This window comes from Lutra lutra, chromosome 6 (genome assembly GCF_902655055.1).
Source record: "Lutra lutra chromosome 6, mLutLut1.2, whole genome shotgun sequence".
NCBI lineage: Eukaryota > Metazoa > Chordata > Mammalia > Carnivora > Mustelidae > Lutra > Lutra lutra.
The window spans coordinates 103,282,168-103,306,539 of record NC_062283.1 but is presented as its reverse complement, the minus strand read 5'-3'; the positions used below and the strand labels follow the sequence as shown (position 1 = coordinate 103,306,539).

Genomic DNA, 24,372 nt, shown 5'->3' with positions numbered 1-24,372 from the left:
ATTCTGAGATCTAGTGTTGCTTAACTGGGCAGAGAAAAGTAGAAAAGACATAGTTCATTGTGAGAAAGAATAATTTGATTTTTAAAAATCATTCAAGTCTTGATATATAATGCAATTAATCTTATCAAACTTGCTTTATGTTTTAGCATATACATTGGTAAACTAATACCTCATTGCTTTCACTTAAAAAGTTAACCATGTTGATAAGCAACTTTTTATTTCCTTTTCTTTTACTGTCAGTTTCCTAGAAATATTTTTATACCCTTAAACAAAAGTTTCACCTGAATATGTATTTATATGGTTTTAACATGACAGAAGAAATAAAAACCAAATATAAAACTGTTCCATTTTTAAGGCACCAAAAGAACGGATTATCTTGGTGTAAAGCTACCAGCTATAATTTGGGTTGTGGCAGGAGATGATTGGGCCAAAAAAGTCAATTCTGAGGCCTAAGTGATCTGGATTCTTAATTTATTCTCAGAGGATAATTTTATAGGGGTGTCATTCTATAGGACTTTGACAGTGGGTCTGGTTGTTCTTTTGCTCCACTATGCAATGGGACTAGATGAATAACTCATTATTTGAAAACTCTCTTTGAATATAAGTGAAATTATGGATTCTATGTACAGAAAATATAAACACATGCACAAACGTTTGCATACAACTTTAAAATGTTCATAGATTTCAAAGCTGCTGCTGTGTATCAGGTCTCAGGTTAAGAATCTATTTTGCAATGGCACATATGCCATGAACTTGCCATGAACACAGCATTTTCCCTGCCATTGAAGTCTATATAAATTCCATAATGTAATATTCTCACCTGCTGGTAGGTAGAATATTTGCTGGAAGATGAAACATCAAAGGAGGGGAGCTTTGTCTTCAAGTAGTAACCCCAGAAGGGTACACACCAGCACACAAAAGGAATGAACAAGCCCTAAATATTAGACAGTCTGTCATCATGGATAGCCTCAAAGAAGTCAAACCTAAATGTGTCTAATGTTCAAATTTTACCTCTTGATTTTACCATACATTTGGTAGACAAATGTATGCTTTACACAAATAATTACAGAACAATTTCTATTTTTCCTCTTTTAAATGGTTAAACAATATGTATTTATGACTTCCCAACCAATCATGATGGAAAACAAAGGGACGCAAAAGAAAACAGGGCTGGTTTCTAACCTTTTTTGCAAAGAACAGTGGAGTAGCAAAGAAGAATTAGGACAGTGGTTAAATCTTTTGCTTAGGTTCCTTTCTTTCTTTCTTTCTTTCTTTCTTTCTTTCTTTCTTTCTTTCTTTCTTCACAGTTGGGGAATGCATTCATCATACAAAGTCTTACTGTCAAATTGATCCCAATAGCTTACACTGAAGATGTTTTATGAAACTGATGGTAAAAATTATATGACTCAAGCACTGAGATTAACACAACATTGAAAAGTTTTTTTTTTTCCTCTTGAGGAAAAGCCACATTTTTTTAGAGTGTCAACATTTTAAAATATTACTAAAAAATAAGTATAACATATGAGAGATAAGTTAGGCAAATTTGGATGAGATAAATATTTTATAAGTGGAAGAATATACTTCTGCTTTCAGCCAAGATGGAATAGCAGGGCCTAGTTTTGAAGAAACAGTGCAAGCATCAGAACAAGACATGACAGTTATGTTGGAATTATCAGACCAGGAATTTTAAACAATGATGATTAATATGCTAAGGGCTCCAGTAGATAAAGTACACAGAATGCAAGAATAGATAGACAATGTGAGCAGAGATGTGGAAATTCAATTCTAAGAACCAAAAGGAAATGTTAAAGGTTTAAAAAATATATACTGTAAGGCACCTGGGTAGTGAGTCAGTTAAGCAGCCAACTCTTAGTTTCAGCCCAGATCATGATCTCAGAGTCACGAAGTCAAGCCCCACATAGGCCCCTGCACTCAGCACAAAGTCTGCTGGACTCTCTCTCCCTGTCCTCCTCCTTCCCTCCCACTCTCTCTCAAGTAAATATGTAAAATTAAAAAAAAATACCTGTAACACATAAAGAACGTCTTTGATGGACTTAATAGTACACTGTATGTAGTTGAGAAAACAGTCTCTGAGCTTGATGATATATTCATAGAAATCTCAAAACTGAAAAGCAAAGAGAATAAAGACTGAGGAAAAACATAATAGAATGTCCAAGGACCAAAGGACAACTACGAAAGGTGTGACAATGTATAATGGGAATACCAAAAGGAGAAGAAAGAGAGAACGAAACAGAAGAAATATTTGTAACAATAATGATTGAGAATTTTTCCCAAATTAATGTCAGACACCAATCCACAAATCAAGGAATCTCAGAGAACATCAAGAAGGATAAAAAAATCCAAAAATGTTTACCCCAAAGCATACCATCGTCAAACTACAGAAAATCAATGATAAAGAAAAAATCCTACAAGAAGCCAGATATATAAAACACATTACCTATAGGAAAAGAGATAATAATTTTATCCAATTTCTCCTCAGAAACCAAGCAAGTAAGGAGAGTGTAGAGTGAAACACTTAAAGTACTAATAAAAAAAAAAAATCAACCTGGAATTCTGTATCCTGTGGAATTATCTTTCAAAAGTGAAGGAGAAATAAACACTTCCTCAGACTAATTGATATTGAAGGAATTATTTTGTCAGTAAACTCGAGTTGCAATAAATGTTTAAAAAGAAGTTTTTTAGAGAAAAAGAAAATAATATAGGTTAGAAACAAATCTACATAAAGAAAAGAAGAGCACTGAAGAAGGAATAAGTGAAGATAAAGTAAAACGTGTTTTTCTTATTCCTAACTGATCTAATAGGTAATGGTTTGTTCAGAATAACAATATGCATAACATATATGTATATGTATGCTCATCTACAAGATGAATGTGTGACAGCAATAATACAAGAGACAAGAGGGAAGAATTAAGATTATTTTGTTATTATAAGAAACTCAAACTACCCATGAAGTGGTACAGTGTTTTGAAAGTGGATTGGATTAGTTGTAAATGTATACTGTAAACTGCAACCACTGAGAAAAACTAAAAATATATATACAATTGATATGCTAAGAAAGGAGAGAAAATGGTGCCATACAAAATGTTCAGTTAAAACCATAAAAGGCTGAAAGAGTGGAAGAGAAAAATAAGAATAAATAACAAGGACAACAAATAGAACACAGTTTTGTTACTGGTAGATATTGATCTAACTGTATCAATAATTATTTAAAATGTCAACAGTCTAAATGCACCAATTAAAAGATAGAGATTGTCAGAGTGGATCAAGAAGTAAGAGAGAACTATAAGCAATCCACTAAACACACTGTAAATATAAAGACACATATATATTAAAAGTTAACAGGTGGAGGGGCATCTGGGTGGCTCAGTGGGTTAAGCTGCTGCCTTCGGCTCAGGTCATGATCCCAGGTCCTGGGTTCGAGCCCCGCATTGGGCTTTCTGCTCAGCAGGGAGCCTGCTTCCTCCTCTCTCTCTGCCTGTCTCTCTGCTTACTTGTGATTTCTCTCTGTCAAATAAATAAAATCTTAAAAAAAAAAAAGTTAACAGGTGGAGAAGTATATACAATGTGAACACTAATTGAAAGAGAACAGGAATAGCTATATTAATTTCAAACAGAATAGACCTCAAAGCAAAGAAAGTTGCCAAAGATAAAGATGGGTCATTACATAATGACAAAGGGGTTAATTCCAAGAAGGCATAACAATCTTTAATTTGTATTCATCTAACAACAGAGTATCAAACTGCATGAAGCAAAATTGATAGAACTGAGAAGAGAAATACATGAATCCACTATCATTGTTGGAGACGTCAATACCCCTCTATCAGAAATGAACATATCCAGCAGGCAGAAAATCAGAAAAACACAGGTGAACTAAACAACAACAATAATCAACTGGATAGAATTGATAGATATAGACTATTCCATCCAACAACAACAGAATATGCATTCTTCTCAAGCTCACATGTAATATTCACCAAGATAGACCATATTCTGGGCCATAAAAAAGCACCTTAATTTAAGACAATAGAAACAAATAAGGGAATAACAAATAACAAAAAACAAATAATGTGTTGTTTAATCTCCACATATTTTGGAAAGTCCCAAAATATGTGGAGATTAAACAACACATTTCTAAACAACAGAGGGATCAAAGAAGAAATATCAAGAGAAATTTTTTAAAATATTTCTAATTAAATGAAAACAAAAGCACAATTTATCAAAATTTGTGAGATGCAGTGAAAATAGGGCTTTGGGGGAAATTCATAGCACTGAATGCATATATATATATATATATATATATATATATATATATATATATATATATATATATATATTTTTTTTTTTTTTTTTTTTTTTTTTGACAGAGAGAGAGAGATCACAAGTAGGAAGAGAGGCAGGGGGAAGCAGGCTCCCTGCCGAGCAGAGAGCCCAATGTGGGGCTTGATCCCAGGACCCTGAGATCACAACCCAAGCCGAAGGTGGTGGCTTAACCCACTGAGCCACCCAGGCGCCCCGCACTGAATGCATATATTTTTAAAAAGATAAGAGTGGGCGCCTAGGTGGCTCAGTTGGTTAAGTGGCTGCCTTAAGCTTAGGTCATAATCCTGGAGTCCTGGGATTGAGTCCCACTTGGGGCTCCTGGCTCTATGGGAGTCTGCTTCTCCCTCTGACCTTCTCCCCTCTCATGCTCTCTCTCACTCTCTCTCAAATAAACAAATAAAATCTCAAAAAAAATAAAAAAGATAAAAGAGTTAAAATCAATAATCTAAACTTACACTGGGAAAACTAGAAAAAGATAAGGAAATCAAAGTAAACAGAAGAAAGGAAGTAATAATTAGAGCAGAGAGCTCACTTCAACAGCACATATACTTAAAAAATGGGAGTGATACAGAGAAGATTAACAAGGTCCTTGTGCAAGGTTGACATGCAAATCTGTGAGGTGTTCCACATTTTTTTCACCATATTATACCCCTGAAACTAATTATAACACTGTGTGTTAAATATATTGGAATTAAAATAAAAAAACATAATAAAAATTGTCATAAATTACCAAAAAAAAAAAAAAAAGAAAGAAAAAGAATTAGAGCAGAAATTAAAACAGGAGAAACCAAGAGATCAATGGAGAAAAAACCAACAAAACCAAAAATTAGATCTTTGAAAAGATGAATGAACTAAATAAGCTTTTAGCCAGACTAACAAAGAAAACCAGAAGCAGGAAACTAATTATTAATTATTTTCAGAAATGAAAGAAGGGACATCATTACAGATTCTATAGACATTAAAAGGATAATAGAGGGGGAGCTTGGGTGACTCAGTTGGTTAAGTGTCCAGCTCTTGGTTTCAGCTCAGGTCATGATCTGAGGGTCAAGATCAAGCCCTGCATCAGGCTCTGTGCCGAGCAGGGAGTCTGCTTGGGATTCTTTCTCCCTCTTTCTCTGCCCCTTCCCCTGCAGGTTCCCTCCATCTCTCTCTCTCTCTCTCAAATAAATAAAAAAATATTTTTAAAAAAAGATAAGACAGGAATACTATGAACAACTCTATGCCCACAAATTTGACAAATAAGATGAAATGCTATCAACTCTTTGAAAGTCATAATTTTCCTAAACATATAAAAGAAGAAATACAAAATCTGACTATGTCTGTATCTATCTTGTAAAGAAATTGAATCCAAAATTAAAACCTTCTAAAACAGAAAACACCAACCCCATATGGGTTCACTGGTGAACTCTACCAAATATTTAAGGAAGAAATTATAACAATTCTTTACCATCTCTTTCAGAGAACAGAAGCAGAGAGAATACCTCCTAACTCATATCCATATACCAAAACCAGACAAAGACATTAAAGAAAATAAAATTATAGACCCATATCTCTTATGAACATAGATGCAAAGATCTTCAACAAAATATTATTTCCTATACCACCAATGAATAAGTGGAATTTGAGATTAAAAATACAATACCATTTCCATGGTACATGAAATATGTAGGTATAAATCTAATAAAGTATGTACAAAATCTGTATGAAGATGAACTGATGAACAAAATCAAAAAAGAACTAAAGAAATGGAGAGATAGTCCATGTTCATGGATAGAAGGATTCAATATTGTCAAGATGTCTTTTCTTCCCAACTTGATGTATAGATGTGATACAATTCCAATTAAAATTCCAGCAATTATTTTGTACATACTGATTCTAAAGATTATATACAGAGGTAAAATATCCGGACTAGCCAACACAATATTGAGGAGCAAGAACAAAGTTGGAGAATTGAATCTACTGACCTTCAATATTTATTAAGCCACAATAATCAAGACAGTGTGGTATTGTGAAAGAATAGACAATGGACCAAAATAGAAAGCCCAGATGAATCTAGACACAGACCTTACACCCTTCACAAAAATAAACTTGAAATGAATCACAGACCTAAATGCAAAATGCAAAACTATAAAACTCCTAGAAGAGGGGTGCCTGGGTGGCTCAGTGGGTTGAAGCCTCTGCCTTCGGCTCAGGTCACGATCCCAGGGTCCTGGGATGGAGCCCTGCATCAGGTTCTCTGCTCAGCGGGGAGCCTGCTTCCTCCTCTCTCTCTGCCTGCTTCTCTGCCTATTTGTGATTTCTCTGCCAAATAAATAGATAAATCTTAAAAAAAAAAAAAAAGAAACTCCTAGAAGATAACATAGAAGAAATCTAGATGACCCAGTATGACAATGACTTTTTATATTCAACACCAAAGTCACAATCCATGAAATAATTGATAAACTGTACTTCATTACAATTAAAAACTTCTCTGTGAAAAACAATGTCAAGAGAATGAAAAGATAAGACATGGGCTGGGAGAAAATATTTAATATACATCTGATAAAAGATTGTTACCCAAAATACACAACTCTTAAAACTTAATAAGAAAAACAATCTAATTTTAAAAATGGGCCAAAGACCTTAGTAGACATCACACCAAAGAGGATACACAGATGGCAAACAGCCATATGAAAAGATGCTCAACCTCCTAAGTCATTGAGGAAATGTGAATGAAAACAGCAGTGAGATACACTACACATCTATTAGTACTTATGGCCAAAATTCAGAACCCTGACATACCAAATTCTGGCAAGGATGTGGGAAAATGAAAAGTCTCATTCACTGCTGATGGAAATGCAAAATGATAGAGTTTGAAGATTTCTTACAAACTAAACATACTCTTACTGTATGACCCAAAGGTGTTGAAAACTTATATCCACATAAAAATCTGGACACAGCGGCTTTATTCATAATTGTCAAAACAACCAAGATGTCCTTCAGTAGGAGAATGGATAAATAAACTGGTAATCCAGATAATGAAATATTATTCAGTACTAAAAAGAAATGAACTATTGGGGCACCTGGATGGCACAGTCGGTTAAGCATCAGACTCTTGGTTTTGACTCAGGTCATGATCTCAGGTTCAGGAAATCAAGCCCCACATCAATCTCCTGGCTCAGCGTGGAGTCTGCTTCAGACTCTCTCTCCCTGTCCCTCTACCCCTCCCCACTGCAATCGCTGTCTATAAAGTAAAGAAATAAATATTTAAAAAGTCTAAAAAAAAATGAACTATCAAGCTATGAAAAGACATAGAGGAAACTTAAATGAGCATTACTAGTGAAAGAAGCATATATGTAAAGGTTTTGTACTATATGATTTCAACTATGTGACATTCTAGAAAGGCAAAATCATGAGACAATAAAAAGATCAGTGGTTGATAAGAGTTGGGGGTGCTGAGTTAGGGATGCATGGGCAGAACAAAGAAGATTTTTAAGATGGTGAAAATACCTTATGCACCGTAATGATGGACGTATGTTATTATACATTTGTCTGAACCTCTAGGATATATGACACCAAGATTGGACCCTGATATGTAACTATGGACTTTGGTTGATTATGATCCTAGTTTATCAATTGTAAGAAATGTCCTATTCCCGGGGGGGAGGGGGGGGATGTTGGTAAAGAGGGAGGCTATGCATGAGGGAAGAGGCTACATATGAAATCTCTGTATCTTCCTCTTAATTTTGCTGTTAACCTAAAATTGCTCATAAAAAGTCTTTTAAAAAAACAAAAACTATATCCAATTATGTAAATTCCTAAGTGTATCCCAATTTCTGGTGTGATAAATATAATGAAAAAAGTATAGATGATTGTTGAAGCAATTATTAGCTTTAGTTGACCATTTTTGGTGTCACATTTAACCAGCTATTATTTAAAGTGACTCATCTAAGCAGCTATTAAGTGGTGGCAATATAATCCTTTTGCTTACAGGTGACAGAAATCAAATATGATATATATTAAGCAAACAGGATAATTTATAATATGGATATAGGATTTTCTCACCCACCCCAAGGATGGGAACTTGGTATCAAGCAGAAGAAGAGATCTGGACAACATCTGACCTAGGACCTTTCACATGGAGGAAAATTTAGTAAGTAGCAAGCATTATCAAGCAACTGCTTAGTTCATAAAATGGAGATGCTTTGATTGTTCAGATGGACCATTCTGTTCTTGGATCACATCAAAGAGTTTTTTCTTGTCAATAATTATAACAATAGTTATATAAAAACTGACACTCTATCATGTAATATCACATTTAATTCTTGTAACAACACTGAAAGATAGGTGCTATGATTTCCATGTTACAAATGTGAGGGATACAGCTTTAAAAAGTTAAATGATATATATGTGGGTAAGAAGATGGAGAGTAATAGCGTTAAGGTTTAAATTCTTTCTGCATGCAAAATCAATGTTAATTTTATTCCATATTGTCATGAAACAATAATGTAGGTAAATTTCATTTTGGAAATTCTGAAAAAAAATAGTGATTCTCTGTATCTGTTGTCAATTATATTCATTTTACACCTTGCTCAAGCTTGAAGGACTTGGGATTGTTAAATTAAAGAAATATACACTCAAGATGCCTGCCTGGTTCAGTCGAGAGAGCATGGAACTCTTGATCTTGGAATCATGAGTTCAAGCCTCATGTTGGAGGTAGAAATTACTTAAAAATAAAGAAACAAACAAACTTTAAAGAAAGAAATATATAGTTGTGAACACTGTGGATATAGGCAACTTGGAGTTAGCCAGTCTTGATATACATACTCTCTTCTCATAAAGATTTTTAAATTTCTTTAAATATATTCTGAAAGAATTTAGAATAAACTTTGCAAATGCCTGACAGACTGGGATTTGGTTTTGTGAAAAGAGGGAGATATTAGAAAATGCCATTTTTAGTCAAGCTAGTGTAGCACAATCAGCATTCTGCTCTTGAGAGTAATGTCAAGAGACATAGGCATACAAGGCCCTGTATGTAATGTTACCTGCAAGAAGTTAAGAGGTCTTCTAAAATATCTCTTAACTTCTTAATGCATTGACTTTCATGTATTAAGAACTTTTGCTTTAAATCTTTTGAACCAATAAGATTAATTCCTTTTTCTTCTCTTGGAAGTAGAAAATACAAGTTGGGGGTGCTGCTCACAGGATACAACATTACTTACATAGTATTCTTGCCAAAAACTTTAACCTAATCATAAGGAAACAATCAGGGAAATTCAAATTGAGAAACATTCTGCAAAATAATTTGCCTGAACTCTAAAAAATTATCAATGACAAGAAAAATGAAAAAGGTGGCTGACTGTTCCCTGTTAAAGGAGAGTTGAGAGCTGAAAATCAGTAAATTTTAATATATATTTGTGTGCCCCACTGTATTGTACAACCTGAAACTTGCCTGGCTCAGGCTTTGACTCTGGGGACATCAGCAATCAGTTTCTGTTCTTCAGAAACGTACTGATTTTTTTCCTTGAAACTGTTCAAATCTTCTTTACTAAATATTGCTCACCTATAGGTCAAATAAAATATTGATATCATGTGTATATATACATGTGCATGCTTTAGGTGTTCTGTACATACCTACTCACGTATCTTAAGTGTGGTTTTGGTAGAAGAGGAATAACAAATAAGAGTGTGAATTCAAGTAAGAGTGTAGGCTAAAATGTAGTGAAAATAACATGGGCTTTAGAATGAGACAATTGTCCCTTGAATCTTGGTTCTGACCCACACTGGCTTCTGACCACGGTTGAAACATGGGAACTGTCTATGGCCTTTAAGGATGGTTTTAAAGAGAATGCCTTATACTTAAAGTGGGTTTTCTGTCAATATTAGGCCTCCGTTTCTTCTTCTACTTGAAAAAGTATAAAAGTAGTAATAACTAATATTTTTCAAGGTCTTATTATATACTTGGGCCATGCATGAATAGGGGTTGCATGTATTAATAGCACAAGACAAGAGGTTGACTGGATAAGAGTAGGGGCCCTAGAACTAGCCTTCCTTGGTTCAATTCTTTTTTTTTTTTTTTTAAGATTTTATTTGTTTATTTAACAGATAGAGATCACAGGTAGGCAGACAGGCCTTGGTTCAATTCTTAACCAATAACTAGCTTCATCATTCAAGAGGAGTTACTTCAGTACTCTATGCCTCAGTTCTCTCATCTTTAAAGTGGGAAGAAAATAACAGTATTTTCCTCATTAGGGACTTGTGAGGATTAAATGAGATAAAAAGCTTACATATGTTAGCTTTTATAAAGTGTTATTATCTCATTCAATCCTCTTAGTAGCCTGTTGAGTTAGATAAAATTACGCCTCATATTATTTATATGATACTGATCATAGTGAGGTGAAATAATTTGACCTAGGACACTCAGTAAAAAATGGAATTAGGACTTGATTCTTATCTGTTATTAACTACACAAATTTCTCCTTAATTCTCTCCAGGCTAATCTAAGAGATTAGAGAGGGGATTGTTTAAATAGTCTGATATAGGAACTTGTCAAAAACTTTCTGAAAGTTTAAATACAGATTCTCTCTAAATCTCCTTAGTCATGCTTATTTATCCCCTCAAACAATTCTAGTGAAACCAACAAACATCATTTCTTGTGCAGAAGTCATGTTGACTCATCCATGCTGAATTATTCTCTTCTGGTTATTCATCTATGCTACCCTTTCACCAATACCTCAGAAAAATTGCAAGGCTGACTGAAATTTGAAAAGGAGGGTATGAGCTTGGACACATCATTTCACCTCCTTGAAACAGAATTTGGACTACATAAACTGGAGGCTTCTTTCCAGCTCTAAAATTCTATGATCCTACCTGTGGAATCATCATGATTATGGATGTAATGACTGAGACCCTCTTTTCCTCTTGCTTTAGGGGCCCTGCTGAGGCACCAATCCATTGATTTGATAGTATACTTCCATGTATGTTTGTTTTCTTCTTATTCTTTAGGGTACGAGACAAAAAGAGACAAAAGGTAAGTAAGGAAAATGTACAAAAAAGACATATTAATGTTAAGTAGCAAAGGGAATTTCAGAGGGGAAAACAATGATTTGTTATCATTCATTTTAAATTGGGCTTCCTTATTTGGTCATTATTTTGGTATTCTGTGTCCTTCCTTTATTGAACATATCATTCCTTCATTAATATTCAAATAGTACTGTAACAGAAGTTCCAAAAAGGCAGAGCTGATATCCAAATTTGCAGGACATTCTGGTGTTTCTTTTAAATACAACACATATTTTGTTTCCTTCCCTTCGATGGGAAAACTGTCAATGGTTCCATGTTTTCCTGTAAAATTAGGCAAACTAGGGTCATTGTTAGGAACCACCCTACAACACCTCCAGAAATGACCATAGTTTATCTAATAAACACATTCCAAGAAAAAAAAAACTGAGTTTATTAAATATCTGTTGTATATTCTGAATTGTTGCATATGCGGGGTTTATAGAAATCCAAAGTTTAGAGACTTCCTTAAAAAAAACCTTAGTTAGTGAAAAAAATTTTAAAATATAATATGCCTGAAAACTATGCTATGACAGACATATAGAAGATGTTCTGGAAGCATAGAGGATGAACACCTGGCTGTTTGTTTGCTAAGAGAGGTACATAGAGTTTTGCAAAGAAGCAATAGATAACTGGTATCTTGAAAACTTGGGAACATGGGAATTGGTCTGCTTTTGAGATGAAGTTTCCAGAAAGAGGGACCAGCATGTGCAAAAAATGAAAGAAAGGCATATTTGGAAAACTAATTCCATATAAAAGGAGTTTAGAGTGATTGTGGTCCAGTGGATTAAGTTGAGTGTGGACAGGTTGCAGGAAGCAGATTATGAGGAATTTCACATGTCCTACTAAGGATTGTCCAGGAGTTCATAAATTATCATTGATGGGTTTTAAGCAGTTAAATGAAATGATCTGATCTGTTAGCAGTGCGCATTTCCCATCATAAGAGAGCATTTTAGAAAGGGTCCCCATAGTCTTGTTCAGCTAACCAATTTCCAGGGCTTAATATGGTATCTAAAATATGGTAGATTCTCTATGAATGTCTATAAGACACTAACTAAATGAATCAATCAATTAATGAAGGAACTAAGCTAGTTAGAAGCAAATTCTAATGATATTTACTTTAAAACATAAAACTTTAAAGCAACTGGCACCTGGGTGGCTCAGTGGGTTAAGCCTCTGCCTTCAGCTCAGGTCATGATCTCAAGGTCCTGGGATTGAGCCCCGTGTCAGACTTTCTGCTGGGCAGGGAGCCTGCTTCCTCCTCTCTCTCTGCCTGCCTCTCCACCTACTTATGATCTCTCTCTCTCTGTCAAATTAATAAGTAAAAAATAAAATCTTTAAAAAAACAACAACAACAACAACAACTTAAAGCAAGAAAAGGGGTAGTTCGGGAGATAGATGAAATAAAATTGTTCAGGGATACCTGGGTGGCTCAGTCAGTTAAGTGTCTGACTTTAAATTTTGGCTCAGGTCATGATCTCAGGATTGTGAGATTGAACCCTGCATCAGGCCCACTGCTGGGCATGGAGCCTGCTTAAGATTCCTTCACTTCCTCACCCCCATTCTGTACTCTCTCTCTAAAAAAAATAGGGGCACCTCCTGGGTAGCTCAGTCCATTAAGCCTCCAACTCTTGATTTCAGCTCAGGTCATGATCTCAGGATCCTGGGACTGAGCTACACATCAGGCTCCATGCTCACTGGGGGAGTCTGCTTGAGGATTCTCTCTCTCCCTCTCCCTTTGCCCTTCCCCACACCCCCACTTGTGCACACACACACTCTCTCTCTCTCTCAAAAAAAATAAATCTTTTTTAACAACCTCAAATAAATTAATTAAAATAAGAGTGTGCAAACATAACTAATCATGAATCTGGGAATCTAGTACCCAGTGGATCATATTTCTATTTTCTTTACTTTTTTGAATGTTTGATATTTTTCCATGATAAAGAAGTTTTAAAAAACTGATCCTGAGCTAAGGCAACTTGATTTCCAGACTTCAAATGTTAATGTGTTGAAGCATAAATATTTCAGTTAAAAAGAACTAAGCTTTCAAAGAATGATAATATATATTTGTAACTTAAAAAAAACTGAAAAGAAAAACCTTAAATACTGTAAAAATGTTTGGAGTTTTAATGTAATTCTTGACTCTAGGTTTGTAAGCTTTCCAACTAATTATGGTTAGAGAATTTCTTAACTGAAACCTCTTTACAGCTTATATTGTAAAACTGAAACTAATCTGTTAGAAATTCATAGTTAATTTTTTGTCTGAAATCGTACCTTTATTCCAAAAAGGGTTGTGAAAGAAATGCATTAATCTATATCACACTCAACTGATTTCACAAAATTTTTTGTTGTTAATTTTGCAGTTACTGAAAATAAGTTGATGGAATTTATTCCTGCTAGTATTTATAAAGTATATACATTTACTACTAAAAGCATTTGGGTTAAAACACAGAAAAATATAGTCTAGTCTACATGTATAAGTGTATCATTGTTTCTATTTCGAGAATGTGAATTCATTATATTAAATTTGAATGGTATGTATAGCCACCGATTCCTATCTTTTGCAGTCCATTCAATAAATTGAGGTATTCCGCTGAATAAAATCAGGTTTTAATAACTGACAATTTCTGGAGACTGGCTAGTCTATCACTGAAAACTTTTTCCTTCCAGATGCAACTTTTGCAGTGGGGGTGCAGTTTCAGCAACTCCACATTAGCTGTCACATCTACAATCAGTCTCTGGTGAGCTGGGCATCTATCTCCATGCGCTATACTGAAGTACACAATAATGAGGGTCAAACTGCAAGCTGGTGTTTAAACGATGTTTCTTCAGCTGATGCACATAGAAAAAGTAAGCATTCTACAAAGAGGATACCATAGAAGTAGGAATGGCATATGGAGACAAGGGACAGATATTAAAGGTTGACTTGTAGTCCTTATATCAACTTGTATAGTTTTGTTCAAGAAAAAGAAACATAGTTTCGGGTGCCTAGGTGGCTCAGTTGGTTAAGCAACTGCCTTCGGCTCAGGTCATGATTCTGGAGTCCCAGGATAGAGACCCACAGTTGGGGGGGGGGTCCTTGCTCAGCAGGGAATCTGCTTCTTCCTTTGACCCTCCCTGCACTCATGCTCTCTTCCTCTCTCAAATAAATAAATAAAGTCTAAAAAAAAAAAAGGAAAAAAAGAAACACAGTTTATTTTTCTTTTTAATATTTACAAGGTAAGTTTCTATCCAAATAGTCTCAATAATGAAAAGGAAAAAAATAAAAAACCACATGAGAAACTGGCTGATTAAAAGGAAAATGACCTTTGTAATTATTACCTTGATAGAAGAATGCTAGGTTAATAGGCATTAGGAAAAAAAAAAAAATCTTATTATTGTGCCATGGAAATTTACCATTGTGAATTCATCAAAGATTCCTTTAAAAAAAATTTTTTTAGGCATGATGCGACCTGACTCTGCAAATGAAGTAAGTCTCCCATACTAAATATCTCAAAGAGGTTAAGTTAAGCAATATGTGATGTGATCACAGAGTGGTTTGAGAATATAAGTTATCTTCAGCCACTATCAGATTGGAAAACTTTACAAATCTGAGTCTGAAAGATGCATCAATTTACCCAAAGAGTAACTTCTAAAAAATCAGTAACTCCTCTAACTCAGAAAATCTGATATTTAAAGAGGTCACATTTATCCTGATTTGGCAAAAATGCTGAAATAAAAATTTAGTAATACAAAAATACAAATACTTCACAAAGAGAAAATGCCTGCTACTTAGCACCTGATTTCTTTTCTTATGGAAAAGTAGAGGAAGGCTTTTCTTCTACCTTTTTACACAAGTTGTGTAAATTATTTCTCTAGTCTCTTGTGTAAGTAATCAGGAGAGCTGAAAATAAAATATTTTGATGTGTGACAATCTCAACTATAAGAAGAATAGATCCTCTTTATATTTTTAGAGCTCTTAGGATATATGCACATTACTTATATATCTTAATATGTTTGGTTCACCATTGGAAACTAAAGTTTCAGTGATGGAAGAGAAAGAAAATTTTAGAGAGAAACTGAAAAAAACTGAAAATGTGGTGATATCGGGAAAAGATGGAAATCTTACACATACACTTACCAAAAAAACCCAAAATACTGAATGACAAAAATAAAGCATGAAGTATAATCTATGCATACCAGAGAGGTAAGGATGTCAAGACATTTAAAAAGGCAATATATTTCTTCTTTTTCATATGATATGACTTACTCAATATTCTTAAGAAAAATGTTCCCTAATTATGTTCAGTGAGATCACTTCTGATAACTGCTGAGAGAAAAATAACACATATGTGCTTATGAGGAGATTCCATTTAAAGGCTATATTAGTTTTTCTATAACTCATTGTCATCTGGCAAGTTTTGATGAGCATTAAAAAAATCTACTGTAACCATTTCATCTGTACCCATATTTTTATGTGCTAAACATAAGCATGAAAACTATGAATGCAATGGGATTTGTAGGTGTAATCTCAAAATCAAATTACAAACTTTTCTTAAATTTTGAACACACACATCTCAGTTCAAAGGATCTACTTGTTATCATTATTTTAAATTTTATAATTGTATAATAGAATGTATTCTTTGGGTTAATCACTATTTCAACATATGTAAGTATACCCATCAAAGAGAATAAAGTAACAGAAGCATAAGTTAAGGAGATCTTTACCAAGTATAGCTACACAAGAAGAAAAATAAAAGCAGTTTGCAAGTAAAGCGGTATATTTAGACAGGCCTTTCTGTAGGAATTCAGAAAATGGGAACACTTTTTTATTACAAAGTCAATTTAAATCTAAATTTGCTTCATTCTCAATTTTGAGTTGGATATTACTTTCATACACATCTTACTCTTATAGTTGAGTCTCAGACTTGTGGGCATCTATCAGTCAGATCTTACTCTTTAAACAACCATTTTCCTTCTTCACCAACAGTGTCTACTTTGTGTCCTTGATTCTGAGTATCATGCTTATGTAAAGATTGATTCCTCACTAACTTATCATATAAACCTCCCCCCTTTCTTTTTCATTAATAAAATAATTTTTCTTCTTTAGGGTTTTCAAAGTTTATCAATTCAGGCATATGTAAAGGCAAGTGACTAGTTAACTCTTGTCCTCAAATCCCATCTTTAAATCACTAATAATTGTATGCCTCATCTGAGACACCATCACTAGCAACTTGCAAAGCCTCTGTATCTCTTCCCCAATCTACCTTCTCTTTTCCACTGTTCTGTGTTCAGTTCAGCCCACTCTTGATCCATCAGACATCTGCATATGATAGAACATGCCTACAGACTTCTCCTTTAAGTTTCCTCCCATCTGGAACAGCTTTTTCTACTTCATCCACTGTGCTGCTCCAAATCTTGTGGGAATATGTTCTAAAATTGCTTTTCTTCTTTAATCTTTATAATTGTACTGTTAACTCATGAATTGATGTTAAAAATATAAATAAGTCCATGAAATTATGAATTTTTTGTGGAAACTAAGACTTAAATACAAAAAAAACCCTAAGCTACTAGGATTATTTAATTTGGAGGAAAAAAAAGTTGAGTTGTAAGTTACTAATAACATTCAAATAAGTAAGAAATTATACGATTGTTGGTAACCAGCTAATCTTTGTTACAAATTAAAGGGAATTGTGCTTTAACGTAAGTAAAAAGGTTTTTTGGTGAGATATAAGGGAGACAATACAAATTGTTAAATAATGGGTTGGCTTACTAAAGCTGGTTATCTTTATTCTTTCTGCAGCAGCCAAACAGTATATCTGCTTGCATGTTTCAAATTTGATATACATTTAAGCTTTGTGAAGGAAGAAGAATGTCTGTGTAGAGACAAAGTCAAATAGACATGGACAGAAACATACAATATTGGGGAGCAAACCAGAAGGTAGCGCGGGGTGTGTCAAACAAGACTCTTGATAGTTGTATTTTGTTGTTAGGACAGAGGAGTATTTTTTAAAAAGGTTTTTTTAAGAACAGTGATTTCTAATTTTCCATTTCTACACTTCAGAGGATATAAAGTTTTGCTTTAAAAAATAAAAAAATAATAATATCAAAATAAAAACAAGACTTATAGTTTTAAAAGTTGTATTTGCAGTTTTTTTTTTTTTTTTTTTTTTTAGTTATATCTTATTTCATCATCCTGGTAGAGAAAAAAACAGATTTCATAAATGTAGCTGGATCTTTTCATTTATAAATATTATCCCATGTTGTTTCAGGAAGGACTTAGATGGCAGTATTTGATTATTTCATTAGAATAATAGCTTATCAGGATCAAGACAAACTTTTTAAATGTTAACCTTGTTTCATGTGATGCCAAGTGAAAAGAAGTGAATTTTACAGAAACTTTTACATTTCAAGAAAAGTCTGTAATTCTCCTAAGGAAACTGTATTATATAAAAATATTTGTTGTTAGCTTTTCAAACCTTCACTGTTTTTGTTAGCCTTCTTATATAAAAGGCATGGAAATCTTTTAAAATTGATTTTACTTTTGAAGACCATGAAAAACTTAAAATAATCCAACAAAAAGGGGTGTACACAGGATCTGAGCTATGCTTATATGTGAGAGAGTTAATACTGAGAAAAGAGCTACAAGTGCCATGGCCTTGGAAATTAAAACATAGGCTTCAAGGTAAGATTTCCTTTTTATTCAATATGTCAGACTTTCTGCATAATATGCCCAGCAAATGCCTTAATATAAACCTTATAGTTAATTGATGATGCCAGAATCCAGAAATGTATTTCATGTTTAAAGGAATTAAAACATTATAAAGGAGTATTTTGTTACATTTGAAGGACTTAGAAAAATTCAATTTAACATCTATTGTTACAAAACAAATAGTTTATTTGGTTGAAGAGATGTTTTAATTTTTAGCCAGTAATCTACATTTTCTTATGGCAGACTGATAGTAATAAATTAATTTAAAGGCAAGGTTACAACTATCTTCAAATTAGGTCTTTGAAAAAGAAGAAACTCTAAACATTGTCAAAGGTTAGTCAAAATGACTAGAGCATTATATTCATTCAGAAAACTCAGAAGGGAATTTTTCCTTAATTTTTTAGCAGCTAAGTACTGGTAGCAACTTTGGAAAAGTTTTCGTGGCTTCTAAATGAAAAGCATACATGAGATAATCATACCAGTTTTTCATGTTTACATAATACTCACAAGACATGTATGGAAAACTTTACCCAGAGTAATTTTATATTCCATGTCATAATTTGGTTTATTTTCCTTTGCAAGGATAAAACATCTATTAGTAAGAATTGGACTAATACAAATATTTCAAAACCACGAGATTATTACTATAATTTTTAGTTTCTAAAATCTGTTTATATGAAGAACATCATGATAATGTAAAATATCGCAATTATTTAAAGACTATAAGACTTTTTTAAAAGTTAAAATAGAAAGTATCAGTTATAGAAATAAAGAGAATTGCAAAATGGCATATTAAATGTCTGCCTTTCAAGTCTGACTACCTAGAAGCAAACTACTTACCTATAATAGATAGAATGGAATTAATGTCTTCAAAAAGGCAAATATTTTCAGTATTTGAAGGATAGCCATTTCAATAAATAACAGTACTCTGGTAACCAGGCTGCAGTAGGACAAGTCATGGTAACTTCTCTTTTTTATTTGATTAAGATTGTTCTAAAAAGCAATTTTTACATCCTGCCATTCCAAAGAGATTTAGGCTTTTTTTCTCCCCCCAGTCTTTTTTTTTCTTTTTCCTCACATGTAGGTTGATTTCGGGATATTTAGTATAGGGCATCACACCGATGCAGTCTTGCAGTGCAATCCAAGGCAGTTGCAGCAAGTATTTCTCACTAGTAATGTAAGGAGCTAGGAGGGAACAAGGCTTGAGGAAACAATCTAGAAAGCCAGAATACAGCTTCTAGGTCCTTTACCCACAAATAACCTTTTTAGACCAGATACATAAAACGCAGTTTATTATCTGAAATTTTAAAGGAGAATCTTTTGTTAAATGTTAACAAAGAACGACTATCCTAATTCCTTTTAAACTACAATCCTTTTAAAAAAATCAACTATCAGGTCTTTTTGAAAAGTGCTTAAATCATCTGGAGATAAATATCACTTGGTGTCCTTGTTTTCTAACAAATGGCTTTTTCCATTGTTTCCATTAATTTCACCCATATTCGTTTTTTAAAAAACAAGGCCCTTATCCTCATCAGCAAAACACAGATGTATGATTTAGCATATAAAACCGGTAATTACATACTAATTTACGAAAGATTAATTTTTTTCTCTTTTCGTCAGTTTTCAAGAAGTCTTCCCGTGATTAACTGTAAACAAGAATGGTTTACACCTCAAATTAGAAGCCATTAATTAGCATGACGAAGTCAACTGTAAGATACACAGATAATTTAAATTATTTAATCACTAATCACCTTGGCTAAACTGTAGTATACTCTTTCAGTATCCTTCGGTGGGTTATTGATCTGTCAGTAAATTACCTCCAGATCGGTTAGAGATAAATATTAGCATTCTTTTCTTTCTCTCAGGTTTACATTATTCCTTCTTGTAAACACTTAAAAAAGCTTTAAGGTTCTTTAATCCCAAATCCCTAATTAGCCAACACTAGCCTTTTTGTAACCAGGAAAAAGAGTATCTGAAGTACAGATCAGGAGTTCGCTTTGCCCGTACAACAATAAAGAAACATTTTTAAATGTAAAATGCTTAAGGCAATGGCAATAATAAAAGATATATGCAGAGGTGGCTTCAGCAAATAACGGGCTTGCAAACGCCAAGTGCTTAACAAAAAGAGCCGAACCTCTATTGCAATATACGGCACTCCAATAAATTACACAACACTTTGCATAGGCTGCAGAAAAAACGCAGGACAAGACTTACACAGATGCCAATCCGCAGCATTTATACACATGCACATGGCAAGAGACAGAAACCAAACACTATCATTCAACTCGGGCCGGGTAGCGCGATCCCGAGTTTGCCCGGCGCGAGAGGGCTCTCTGCGTGTGTGTCTGTGCGCGCGTGAGAGTGAGACCCATCCTCGGGGCATTTCCCCTCTTTGGGCAGTTTTGCTTCATTTGTTTCCCATTTCTGCTACATAGAAACTAACTTCCATCTCAGCCCCAGCCAGCGCCGCTGAATAGAGCCTGTGCTGCGGCTCCGTGTGCGTCAGATCCCTCCGCGGAGCCATCCCCGGCCCCCTCCCTCCCGCGGTCGGCCTCCACAGAGAAAGCGCCTTTCAGCCAACCCGCGGCTCCGGCTCCGACATCTTCTCCGACTGGAAATAAATAAATAAATCGCACCTTTGGCCGTGGAGGAGGGGGCAGGGGTCTCGCCACACTGGGTGTGGGGGCCCTGGGGCGCGGGGCCGGAGGCACTCCTTTTTTGCGCCGGGGGGGCGGGGGCGCGGGCCGAGGACGGGGCCAAGCCCGGGCCGCGAAGGCGGCGGACTCCTTTCTGCGGCGGAGGGATCCGCGGCGGAGGCGGCGGCGGCCGTAGCCGCTGCCTGAGAGTTGTTGTTTCCTCCTCCTCCTCCTCCGCCTCCGCCGCCGTTGCTTGAATGGTGGAGCCGAGGCTGGGCTCGTGAACACACAGTGACAGCTATAGGGCAGGCGGCGGCACCATCCCCGCTTCCCCTCGGCGGCGGGGTGTCCCGCCGACGGCCCTGAAGTGACCCATAAACATGTCTTGTGAGAGGAAAGGCCTCTCGGAGCTGCGATCGGGTAAGTCGGGGGGCTGCTGGGGCCGCTGGCACCGGGCGATTCCGCCCGCGGTCCCCCGCCCCCCGCCGCCCGGCCGCTAAGCCTGTGTGTCTCCCCGTCCCCCTCTCCCGCGCAGAGCTCTACTTCCTCATCGCCCGGTTCCTGGAAGATGGACCCTGTCAGCAGGCGGCTCAGGTACGGCGGCGCGCGGCGCGGGCCGAGCCGGCGCTCGCCGCTCGCGGGCGTGGGGGAGGGCGGCGGCGGCGGCGGCGGGGCTGCGGCCCGGGGCGCGGGGCTCAGCTCTCCCCGCTTTGTTGTTGCAGGTGCTGATCCGCGAGGTGGCCGAGAAGGAGGTAAGGGCGGCGGCGGCCCGGCGCGTCTCGCCGCCGCGCGGCCGTCCCTGGGCCACGCCGCCGCCACCGCCGCCGCTGGGGCGCGGGGCGCGGGGCTCGGGGTCCCCGCTGGGGCGCGGGGCGGGCGGGGGAGGGGAGCAGGCGGGCCGGGGCTGGGGGCCGGGCTCACGGGGCGTCCTTTCCCCGCAGCTGCTGCCCCGCCGCACCGACTGGACCGGGAAGGAGCATCCCAGGACCTACCAGAATCTGGTGAGACATTCACGTCGCGGAGCAAAGAAACTTTTCCCCGAGTCGAATAAAAATTGAATTTCCCGCAATTTTTTACAGAGACAAAAACTTGGCCCCAGAACGTGAAAGCTCCAAAGGCCACGGGGAGGGTTGGGAGGCCGGCGCGGGGTCTTCGGGGGGCAGTGGTCGGGGGGACCCGCACCCCGAGGCCGCAGGGGCTGCCGACAATTTATTTGTGATATTTTGTTAATGTGCTAGAAATAAAGATACGTCATGAGTGTTGTGCAGTGCAAGGCCGGAGGAGGAGGGGCCGACGCGCGCGTCCGTGCGGGCGCGGGGGCGCGCGCGAGGCGGCGGCAGCGGGAGCGGCGCGAGGAAGGAGGGCGCGCTTGCTCGCTCGCTTGCTCGCTCTGCACGCGCGGTCGGCTCGGCTTTCTCCTGCCCCACACAATAGCTGGTGACTAACTGCTCCGAAGTGGCATTAGCATTTCACAAGCAGACTATTCAGCCACTGCGGAACCGTAGCAAGGCGTTATTATTTTTTTTTTTTCTCTTTCGATTCTTTTGCTTTTCTTAAATTTAGAGCTTTAGGTTTTTTGTTTGAGGGGTTCAGCTGTATGATGGTAGTTGGCCAGAGGCTCATCTTGCTTTTACCAAAACACATTCGCAGAAGTGTAAAAGCCTGTTTAACACTCCAAAAGCCAGAAGTGTAACAACTTTTTCTTATTTTGCTAATTCTCTTGTTATTATGCTGCTTCTTCAGTTAAAAACTATTATTGGAGGCCACTGAAAAGTTTTGGTTTTTACCCTTATATTTATTGTGGTGCGGAACCGGGCAAGTAAAAGTTTTTCAGTTTATATTGGAATATATTGTGTTTAATAGCTTGAAAAATACCTGATTCTTAATTTTGTGGGTTTTCAAAGTGAGTATGTGTAGTAATGTCTAAGAATTGTCTTCTGGAAGTGGACCAATTAGTGGACTGGGAAAGTATTTGTAATCGGTAGTTATATTTTCCATATTCTTTCTCCCAGATTGATATGGGTTGTTTGTATGAATGTGTGTGTGTGTTGGGCAGTTAGAGCAGTCGTAAGGCCAGGGGATGGGGGCGGCTAGGGATGAGGGGTGGGGAGCGGGGAGCGCTTAATCTGTGCGGTGCAACTGATTCGGAACTGATGTTTTGAGGTAGTTTTAACAAGTAATGTTACTTCATGAAGGCTTGTGAAACGATTAGGAAGTTCCAGCTACTTGAGAATTGGATGTCTTCTGTGAGGTGAAGGCATGACAGGATTTTGATGGCTTTTGTTTCGTTTGGATATAGAACCTCTAACTTTCGGTCTAAATCTTTTATGATTTAATGTGGGTTGTTAAGTGCTCACAGATGTTGAAAGAAGGGAACCAGGTTTAGGAAATCCAATGGAAACTTAGCAGTGTTTGTTTCCAACTTTGTTAGTTTTCAAATAGTAATTAGCCTAGTTTCATTTAATACTTTGCTACAATGAATGGAGTTTGAAATAAACTCTTAAGATTCAGTACCTGCAATGTTTTGTTGGGGGGGGGGGGGTAAATATTTGACAAAATCCTTAAGTGAATTCAGTGTCTTCCTTCTTACTTGAAAAAATGATAGAGATTATAATATTCCGTTTTTAAGAATTGGGCAGATTTTATAAAACTTTTTTGCATTTCCTTTTACAAAACTCATTTTGCATCTCATAAAAACCCACAAACCCCCGTCATTGAAGATTGCTGTGTTTTCTTACCTTGGAAACTCTTAGTAATAATATATTTTTAAAATGAAGTCACTAATGGTGTCTTGTCAAATTATGGGAATGTCTGATGTTTGTAGGAATATCATTTTGTTTTCTCTAGTAAAAACAGGGGTACCAGTGTTTTAATTTTGGGGGGTGGTTTCTCATCTCTCAGGTATTAATAAAGTAAATTCATATTCCCTGTCTTTATGAGACTTAGGAAAATAAGTAGTGTCTTCATTAGTAATATGTTTTCAAAAGCCACCTATTTCGCATGGAAGTGGATTTTCTTGCTTGGAGCGTTTTCACCTTTTTACTGGAATAGTCATGTTGTCAATACTAAGACAGTTAAGAATTCTCATTAAAGTTTAGAGTTCTCTGGTTCATTTTATCTTTTTATTCATTTAGCAAGTTAGTCAGTCGGTGTCTACTGGATACAAGACATATTTTGGAGTACTTTTATATCCACCAAACTATATATCTAGGTGTGTGGGTATTTGGCTTAACTTTGACTTTTTGAGAATCAGCTCTAACACATTTTAGAACACTAGGTATCTGAGCACATTTTTGTTTAATAGTAGGATCATAAAATTTTATGTCTAGGTGAGCACATGCAAAATCTCTTGTATAGTGTTCTCTATTGTCTTAATTAGTTCTTATAACCTAAAAAACATTTAAGTTGCTTTCAGTTGAATATGAATTTACTTAATAATTGATTTTAAGTTTGTTTTGATGAGTTAAATAAAAATAATAATTATTGTTTGTGGTTTCAGTAGTGTCTACCTGTACTTGGAAATTTGTTGCTACATTAACTGATAAATTGAACAATACTTTAAATGGAAGAATTTATATGTCAGATTGACATTTTTAGGAAATCACAAATTACAGCTGTTTAGGATGGTGTATAATATTTGTACTTGGGAGGTTAAAAACAAGCATA

At 36.4% G+C, this 24,372-nt stretch overlaps 1 protein-coding gene and 1 non-coding gene across 2 annotated transcripts in view; both read left to right on the top strand.

Moving 5' to 3' along the window:
* The first annotated feature begins 4,865 nt into the window (after positions 1–4,865).
* Positions 4,866–4,975, top strand: LOC125103400 (U6 spliceosomal RNA). The gene has a single exon (XR_007128398.1). It is a non-coding gene; the product is annotated as a U6 spliceosomal RNA (small nuclear RNA).
* Positions 4,976–20,844: 15,869 nt separating this feature from the next.
* PHIP (pleckstrin homology domain interacting protein) overlaps positions 20,845–24,372 on the top strand; it is a 133,794-nt gene continuing 130,266 nt past the window's right edge. Inside the window, 4 exon segments of the mRNA XM_047734612.1 lie at positions 20,845–21,126; positions 21,242–21,300; positions 21,429–21,458; positions 21,648–21,707. Of these exon segments, the coding sequence (XP_047590568.1) occupies positions 21,087–21,126; positions 21,242–21,300; positions 21,429–21,458; positions 21,648–21,707 (189 nt within the window). The 5' untranslated portion in view covers positions 20,845–21,086.